At 35.0% G+C, this 9,281-nt stretch overlaps 1 protein-coding gene across 1 annotated transcript; it reads left to right on the top strand.

The window, feature by feature from the left end:
* Positions 1–376: 376 nt before the first annotated feature.
* Positions 377–8,193, top strand: LOC134249865 (uncharacterized). Its single transcript, XM_062732230.1, has 2 exons — positions 377–3,947; positions 7,451–8,193. The coding sequence occupies exons 1-2, from the start codon at positions 377–379 to the stop codon at positions 8,191–8,193; spliced, it is 4,314 nt and encodes a 1,437-aa protein (XP_062588214.1).
* Positions 8,194–9,281: the final 1,088 nt, after the last annotated feature.

Here is a 9,281-nt window from a genome sequence, read left to right as displayed (position 1 = left end):
TGCTGCACAGTCTGTACCGAATTTGTTTTTCAAATTGAAAAAGATTCAACTAAAACAGGTTACAGACAAATGCAATTTAGCTCTTAGAAAATGCAAAACAAAGGGGAAAACCTTTACTGCTAATGAAATAAGAAATCCTGATCAAATTAACAACATTGTCAGACACAATGAGGGATTTTATGTATTCAAGCAGTTGAGAAATTCTCCTCCTTATCTTGAAACAAGGAAGAAAGATGTATTTGCAATGATACGACAGATTGGTCTACCAACTTGGTTTATGTCCTTTTCTGCTGCAGATACATGATGGAATGATCTGATAAGGGCACTGGGAGTTTTAAATGATGGCAGAGAGTACACAGATTCTGAAATTGAGAGCATGACATGGACTGAAAAATCAAAGTTAGTTCAGAAAGACCCAATTACATGTACCAGGTATTTTGATCATCGTTTTCGTACTTTTTTGAATACTGTGCTTAAGAGTGATCATCATCCTATTGGCAAGGTACAGGACTTCTTCTATAGGGTTGAATTTCAACAAAGGGGATCACCACATGTTCACATGATTGTTTGGATTGAAAATGCTCCAAAATACTTGGAAAATGATGAAAAGGAAATTGTTGCATTTGTTGATAGCTATTTAAGATGTGAAAGAAATGCAGAGGACACTATGCTAGAATTACAGGTGCATAAACACTCACAAACATGCAAAAAAAGAGGAAAGGCTGTTTGTAGATTTGGATTTCCACTCCCACCACTCCAAGCTACAATGATATTAGAACCTTTGGACAGTGAAATTGAGAAATACAAGAAGATGCATAAAGCTATGCAAGACAAAATGAATGAATTTAAGAATGGTTGTGATGTAAGCTTTAGTTTCCAAGAGTTTTTGCAGGATGTACTACAACTATCTGAAGATGATTATATCAAATGCATCAGAAGTTCATTGAAAGGACCCAAAGTATTTCTAAAGCGGAAACCTTGCGACCTCAGAGTGAATGCTTACAACAGTACTCTTCTTCATGCATGGGCAGCTAATATTGACATTCAATATGTATTGGACCCATATGCTTGTGCAATGTATATTGTATCATACATAAGTAAATCCCAAAGAGGAATGAGTGATCTTCTGAGTAGAGCTGCGAAAGAAGCAAGAGAGGGCAATCTTGACATTAAGAGACAAGTTAGACACATTGGAAATCAATTCCTCAACAGTGTTGAAGTTGGAGCACAAGAAGCAGCATATCTGGTTTTGCAAATGCCCCTTACAAAAGCATCAAGAGATGTAATGTTTATAAACACATCTCCAATTGATGATCGTGTAATACTTGTCAAACCTGATGCAGAACTTAAAAAGTTGAATGCTAACTCCACAGACATAGAATGCAGTAACATAGTCAAAAGGTATGCAAAACGTCCAAAACAACTTGAAAACTGGTGCTTAGCTGACTATGTCTCACAGATAGATGTAGTTTTCCCAAAAGAAAATGTTACTCAGCTGTCTGAAATGGAAACAAATGATGATGAGACACACCAGTCAGAAAATGAAGACAGTGGATCTGATACTGAAAGTGAATTTAAAGATGACAGCACATTAGTTGTGTTGAAAAATGGAATCAAAATAAGGCGCAGAAAAATTCCAAGAGTTATAAGATATGTGCGCTACAGTTTAAAGACAGACCCAGAAAATTACTATAGAGAAAAACTAATGCTGTTCACTCCATGGCGAAATGAAAGTTCTGATCTTCTGTGTGGACAGCAGAGCTTTGAGCAGTCATTTAACCAAAAGAAATTTTTCTTAACTCAGAAAATCAAACAGTATGAACACAATGCAGATATGCTTGAGCAGGCAGAACAGATGGCACAAGATGATTTGACAGAAGCATATGATGAATTAGCTCCTGGTGCTCAACAAACTGAGGCAGAAGATGAATATGAAGGAAATGTTGACTCTGAAAAATTTGTGCACTTTAATCCTGAAAGGCCAATTGAGCAGAGAGAGTATGATATAGGAAATGATGTTGGAATTCCATCAACAAGACAACTGAGTGAGCAGAGTTCTGTTAGATTACCTGATGATGAGTATTTAAAGCTTGTAGCCAGTCTCAATTTGAAGCAACGTGAATTCTTTAATCATGTTATACAGTGGATCAAATGTAAACAGGAACCTATCCATGCATATCTGTCTGGAGGTGCAGGCGTTGGAAAGTCAGTGTTAATCAGAGCACTTTATCAAGCTTTACATCGGTATTTATGTGCTAAGGAGGGAGAAAATCCAGACGATATACGAATTCTTCTTTGTGCATACACTGGTAAAGCTGCATTTAACATTGGTGGTCAAACAATTGCTTCAGCATTTCATCAGAAAATTAACCAAAGGCAACAAAACATGCATTGTGATGAACTGAACACATTTAGAACTAAATACAGAAATTTGTCAGTTGTCATCATAGATGAGATTTCAATGGTTGGCAATGCAAAGTTGCAATTTATCAACGACAGACTTCAGCTTCTTACTGGTTTGAAGAGGCCCTTTGGAGACATTAGTATTATTGCTGTTGGAGATTTCTTTCAACTTAAACCAATCATGGATGGATGGATTTTTCAGGATTTAAAACAAAATGCCCAAGCACTTGCATGTAATCTTTGGAAAGAAAATTTCACCTTATTTGAGTTAGATGAAGTAATGCGACAAAAGGATGACTTATCATTTGCACAGCTTTTGAACCGTCTTCGTCACAATGAGATGACTTCTGCGGACTTGGATATAATTCACAATTGCATCATTACTGAAAATAGTCCAAATTATCCACACAGTGCTCCCCATCTGTTTACAATGAATGCGAAAGTAGATGAATATAACAATAAACTTATAGAGCAACTTCCTGGTGAAAAAGTCATTGTGAAAGCTGTTGACAGTGTCCTTCAAGACCATAGTAAGACTGTGAAAGACCGACTACTCAGATCATTACAAAATCAAGATGATGTAAGCAAAACTGCAAACCTCATGACAAGACTAACTCTAGCCATTGGAATGATATATGACATTACAGTTAATATTGATGTTACTGATGGCTTGACAAATGGTTCATCATGTACTGTATGTCTTGTTGAAAACAGATTACCAGGTGTATCAAGGCCAAGTATAGTGTGGGTGAAGTTTTTGGATTCTGCAGTAGGGAGAAGTACTCGACAGAAATACCGCCACCTTTACCATGATGATGTTATGGATGATTGGACACCAATATTTGACTGTCAGCGATCTTTTGTTTTCAATTCAACTACATACCAAAGAATACAGTTTCCTTTAAGACCAGCTGCTGGTAAGACAATCCATAAGGCTCAGGGCTGCACTGTTGATGAAATTGTAGTGGATTTGTCTCAGTCAAGGATAAGGAAAACACCCCACATTCATTATGTAGCTCTTAGTAGAGTTAGATCTGTTGACAAGTTGCATATTCTAAATTTCAATGAGCAAGCATTAACTGTGGATGAAAAAGTTGTAGAAGAAATGGATAGAATGAGGCAGGAAGCACCTCTAAATCTGTGTTATCTTCCATTGTACAAAGCCGAGCAGAGCAAACTAAAAATTATGTTTAATAATGCAAGATCTCTTCACAAACATTTCAATGAAATTCAAAATGAACCCAATGTTGTAGCCTCAGATGTTATTGGTTTTTCAGAAACAAGATTAACCATCAATGATGAACAGAATTTTATGATGGAAAGTTACTTTACTTTGTTTAATCATGAAGAGAGAAGTGACAGAAATCGTCCTCATCATGGAACAGCATTATATGTTAAAAAGGACCATTTGATGACATGTATCTCAAAATTCAGCAACACTTTGCTCGAGTTCATCATAGCTTTAGTTAATTTCAGAGACTTTGGAGAAGTGCAGATAGTTGTTTTCTACAAGTTCCCAGCATGTTCTTTTAAAGAATTTGAACGTGAAATTATGTTGCACTTAAAACCTTTTGTAGACACAGAGAAAAAATTGATAATTCTTGGAGATTTCAATTTTGTTTTGTTTACAGGTCACAAAGAATTTCTGAACTTTATGAAGTTGAATTTAAAATGCACACAATTGGTAAAAAAGGTAACTCATGATTTAGGTTCACAACTTGATTTGATTTTCACAAACTTCCCTCACAGTGAAACTGATGTAATTGAGGCATATTGGTCAGACCATAAAATGGTGTACTGTACATTATAAATCTGATATTAGGGACGCATGAGTACTTATTTGGGGGAGATACGTCTTCTTGTCCCCTCTCCCACCTACCATTGTGCCAGTGTCACTTTGTGACATTTGGTACATTGGTTACTGTATACAGGGTAATATTCGCCCTGTGTTATTTTCATCCTTTCGCACAATTTTGCAACATTTTAAAATCACCCAGTAACAATTTTGTTGAAAAAATCAACTGTGTTCTTTTAATTTTCCCCGTTTTAAATATGTCTTCTTCTAAGATGGATGACGGGCAAAAGTATAAGGGGGAGGGGGGGGGGGGGCGAATATTTCCCTGTATACAGTATCTTATAGGCACCAATTACTTGATGTAAAATTTTGTTTGTTTTTACACATATGTATACTTAAAACTATATTTATGTGCATGGAATAGCCCCAAAAAAAACTCATTAATGATTACAAAACAATTGGACTTTAAAAGTTTTGTGAAACAGTAAACCTTCATTGTGACTTTTATTGTTGATAAATTTTCAACAGACAATTAATAAATGTATGAAATAATTGAATGTTGCATGTTAAGGAAAATTCCTGTACATCAGTGACAATCATTCATGTAAAATAAATGATGATCATTGTATTATTTGTTAAAGTTTATATATTATATATGTATATACTGTATTGATGTTTGAGTTAGACTTTTAGCCTTACTGTTTAAATTCTTCTTTTTAATGATGCATGAACATCATGAACTTGGTTTTTTCAAAATACCCAGAACATGAAATATTTTGAGATTACATGAATTGTTAATGGAGGCAAGTATATAAAGTTTGATATATTAATCAAAAGAAATTAATAAGTTCTGCTAAATAATGATTTGAGTTGTTCTAGAAATATACACTTGCATCAAGTAATTGGTGTCTTTAATATAAGTTCAATGCTGTATTTTATTATAGTTTTATAAAGTGTATTCACCAGATATCATCTGTTCATAAAAAAAAATTTCTGTATAGAAATATGGTTAGTTTATTAATGTTACTTTGTCTTGTGACATTTAGTCCATACAGAACAATACTTGAGTACATGAGAGTATAAACTTTAACAGTGTATATGAATTAATATTTTCCCAGAACAAATGCAATAACAATATCACTGTCAATATTCTTATCATGAATGTAATTCAAGTCTTTATGTAATTACTTTATAATCAACCTTATGCAGTATTGTAGATGTTACAATTGCTGAGGTTTTAAACAGGCTGGGTGGTCAACAAATTAACCGATAGATGCACCTGTTTTGAAATAATGTTCATTGTATATATGAAACTTTGTGGTGAAATATTTTGACTTGATTATTTATCTTTTTTTGCTTTCTTGTGTTAAAATGTTTAAGTTGATTGTATTTTTGTATTTCAAAACATTCAGAAATTGCTTTAAACATGTTAAACATTTACTTTTACTTACACTTTAGTTACTTAAGTAGAATAGGAAAGCAACCTGCATAATCAGACAGTAACTGACAATTCATTCTGAGTTACTGGTATATTGCTAATTTCAGTTAACTCCATGTTATTTTTTCCTTAAATATTCTCCAGCATTGAGATATTTAATTTGTGACCACCATTAATATTATAACCTAATGAGAATGAATTTATATATTAAAAACTTATACCCAGGTAAGTATGAAAAGAGGGGGTCAATGGACAGCCCGTAAAGGGAGGTAAACCTACCTCTTTATAAAATTACAGTTTCTCCTATAAAGGAGAGGAAAAAAAGGTGGATCACTATAATTTCTCATGACTGGTCTTAAAAAACAAAATAATCGATTGCAAAAAGATCTTAATTACATATGTGTATTCCATTTTGGAATATTACCTAAAAGTTTAGGAAATCTGATTCATGCAGGTACTCCAAATAAATGTTACTCGTTAAAAATTCTTTAAAATTCAAAGTCAGAGTCTGTTGACCATCAAACATGTATTCATTCACTTCCAGTTGCAATCTTTCCAAGTTTCGCTTTCGTTATGTATAGGAAAGATTTACTATTAAGTGAACTTTAATAAATACAGTGTATTTTGTATCTTTCAAATGATTACTTTGATGTATTGAAATTTCCTGTAAAAAATGTTATGCATTTCTGTCACAAATTTTTGCAATATTACATATTTGATATTGTGTGTATATTTGTTTGTTGAATTCATCTAAAATTTAGATAGTTGGTTGTTATTAATGCTTCTTAGTTTTTATCATACTGTATTATCTACTTATTGTCTGATAAATTTTTAGCAAGTCTGTTGAATTTTGTTAATAAATAAAACTAAAATCTTATTCACATTTTCTGTTTTTATTATACAACTATCATAGCTAATTTACACCCCCCCCCTAAAAAAAAAAAAGAAAAAAAGATTTTTCATGGGCAAAGAAATCTTCATGTCTCCCTCACTATTATGCAATAGTTTTATAATGTTAGCATATTAGACTTAAGAGTTGACAGTACAAGTGCTATATTTTGCAGAAATACTGAGATTGACCTCTTTATGACTAAATTGATAATGAGGTAGGCATTAAGCAGTGATTGAAAAGAAAGTCTGATCCTTAGCAATTTTATACTCGTATCAAGCCCAATTACAGTGAATAGATAGAGGAAGTTCTTACTCTAACATCTACATGCATAATTCTTGCAAGTATTGAAGGATTTTCACTCAGGTGAGCGATGTGGCCCCTGGGCCTCTTGTTGTTTATTTTGACGATTTACAGATTGTCACAGCTAAGCGCACGTGTTTCATGGCAATGTATGGGGGTGCCGATTGGGAATATCTCGAGGTACTCAGTAACTAAACACTGCCGTGATCAGAAAAATCTTGTTTCTTTAATTCAATGTTCAACAAGTGTTAATTTTGATTGAATTTATCGTGGAAATTGAATGTTTGTTATGTAATCTATTTATAGAATTAAGTTCTAGAGGTACAGGGTGTATACTCGCATCAATTTTTTAGGAAAAAAAAAGTTTAACAAAGTTTTCGAGTAAATTACAAGTAAATTCATGAATATTTTTTGAAATAAAATAAAATTCATTTATTTTGAGGAGAATTAGATAATTATAAGTAATCAAATTAAGGGGGAAAAAATTAAATAAAATTACTGTCAACAAATTTGCATGCCCTTGGTGCTCACTGCGATCACTTTGGACATCAAATAATTTTCATTGTTCACTGCGAACAAAGTTTATTGTAGCGGTCAGAAAAGGATTTGGTGCATTTCCTAGAGTCACGACCATTGGTAGTTCCACAGGAAGAGGCACGAAGTATAGCAGTTTTGGTCTCCGACATTAAAGGCATTCGATTGGAGCAGATAAGACAGAATACATCCTTGCCACTCGTCTTCCTGTATAAGAAGGGGGCAACAACCAAGGAGCTTGTAGACCTATTGATACAAGAGTTCCCTCATCTTACTAAAGGACACAAGCCAGTAACGGTCTACTTTTGGGGTGGAACTTGTGACATAACAGAAAAACAAGGAAAATATATAAACATTCGTGGTAAGGTGACTGATACAGTATCATCTGTTGTGAAAGAGCTTCACAGGGCCAAAGATTTTATTCTTGGGAATAACTGCCGCATTAAGTTTATTGGCATACCTATTTATTTAGTTTCCCTGTACAACGATATCAAGGGGTACCAGAATCCAACAGTATTCCTCGACTCGGACAAACAAGTTGAGATACAGGTAGATCTCCTCAATACACATATTGAACAGATAAATCAAGGTCTAGGTCGAAACACACTTAAGTTCAACGCTGACTTGTGGGACTGCAGACGGGGAAAAAAGAGATACTTTTTTGAGTTGCTATCAGACGGTTTGCACCCAGGCCATCTATTGTCTCAGAAGTGGTTACGGCGACTTGAGCTTGACATTATTAGGGAGTGTTACACCCCATGTGATACACTTGAGGTAGATGAACAAGAGTTCCTCTCATTCCAACATGACGAACAAGGCCGAAAACACTGATGATCAAATGATGAAGAATACTGATTTTGCACAAAGTGACAATGGAATAGCGACTGACAATAAAAATGAGGAAGACAATGTTTGGCTGCACAAGACACTTGAGTCTTTCATTTCTTCTTTTGACAGACAGCAGCAACATAATCAAGAATTATTTGCACAGACTATGCAAGAAATAAAAGAATCTTCAACAAAACAGATTGCCGTGCAGCAAGCCATGTTTCAGAAATTTCTTGAGGAATCAAAGGAGGAGATAAGCCATTCTCTGAGAATACCACCATTTGCTTCAACGCCGAGGCCACATGCGGCTTCGGGATTGATGCATACTGGACAGTATCCGCCGGTTAGTTCACAGGATTCGGATGTCGCTCCAACCCCAAGGTCACAAGGTAATACAACTTCGTGGTGCATGCCATCATCTCAGCCACCCTCATTTGCTGGTTATGCGCCTGACTTCACCTCAGACCGAAGGGGAACAGACCGACCATTTGATGAAACCTTGCGTGTCATTGAAGCTAGGGAAGGACAAAGACCCTCTCCTTATCAACCTAGCTCCCGAGGTGTACCCAGATCCTCAGAGAACAATCAATCTGCACCAAGCAGACTTGTCGAAATCCGTCGGTCCTGTCGGCAAGGCCGGTAAAAATTTGTCTGGACCGATAACATTTAAGAAAACGTCGGACCAGATGTCCGTTTGAAAAAAAATGAGCGTAATGCAAATTTAATAAAGGTCAGGATCGGGATGCGTAGTTCAAGGTCACAAACACAGAAAAAATGGCCGCGTACGCAGCATGTTGACGATAGCTAAGTAAATTTGTTATAGCAAAGTCATAAAACTTGTCATTTATGTCTATGTTAAAGACTCTCTATCCCAAGAAAGGAAACTTGTTAGATTAAAGGCTATTGAAAATAATAAAGTACATTTTGGTGCTGTTATTCATATGATTTTACCAGCATCAAAAAAACGTACAAGTATCTGGTCTGACAAAAGTTTGACTGGTCCGACAAAACATTCGACTGTGTCAGACCAAATGTCTGAAAGCGATTAAAAAATTTCGACAAGTCTGACCAAGAGGTCCTCAGACTAAACT

The sequence above is a fragment of the Saccostrea cucullata genome, unplaced genomic scaffold (genome assembly GCF_032062105.1).
Source record: "Saccostrea cucullata isolate Sc308-1 unplaced genomic scaffold, CSIRO_AGI_Scuc_v1 ctg2672, whole genome shotgun sequence".
NCBI classification, from domain to species: domain Eukaryota; kingdom Metazoa; phylum Mollusca; class Bivalvia; order Ostreida; family Ostreidae; genus Saccostrea; species Saccostrea cuccullata.
Note: the sequence above shows the minus strand (reverse complement) of the source record. Positions and strands in the feature narration are given on the sequence as shown.

Excerpts from the sequence above, each read along its gene's own strand:
- LOC134249865 (XM_062732230.1), top strand. The coding sequence starts at position 377 with ATGACATGGACTGAAAAATCAAAGTTAGTTCAGAAAGACCCAATTACA. Across the intron at positions 3,948-7,450 it reads TTCTTTTAAAGAATTTGAAC|AGTCACGACCATTGGTAGTT; the intron begins GTGAAATTATGT and ends TGCATTTCCTAG.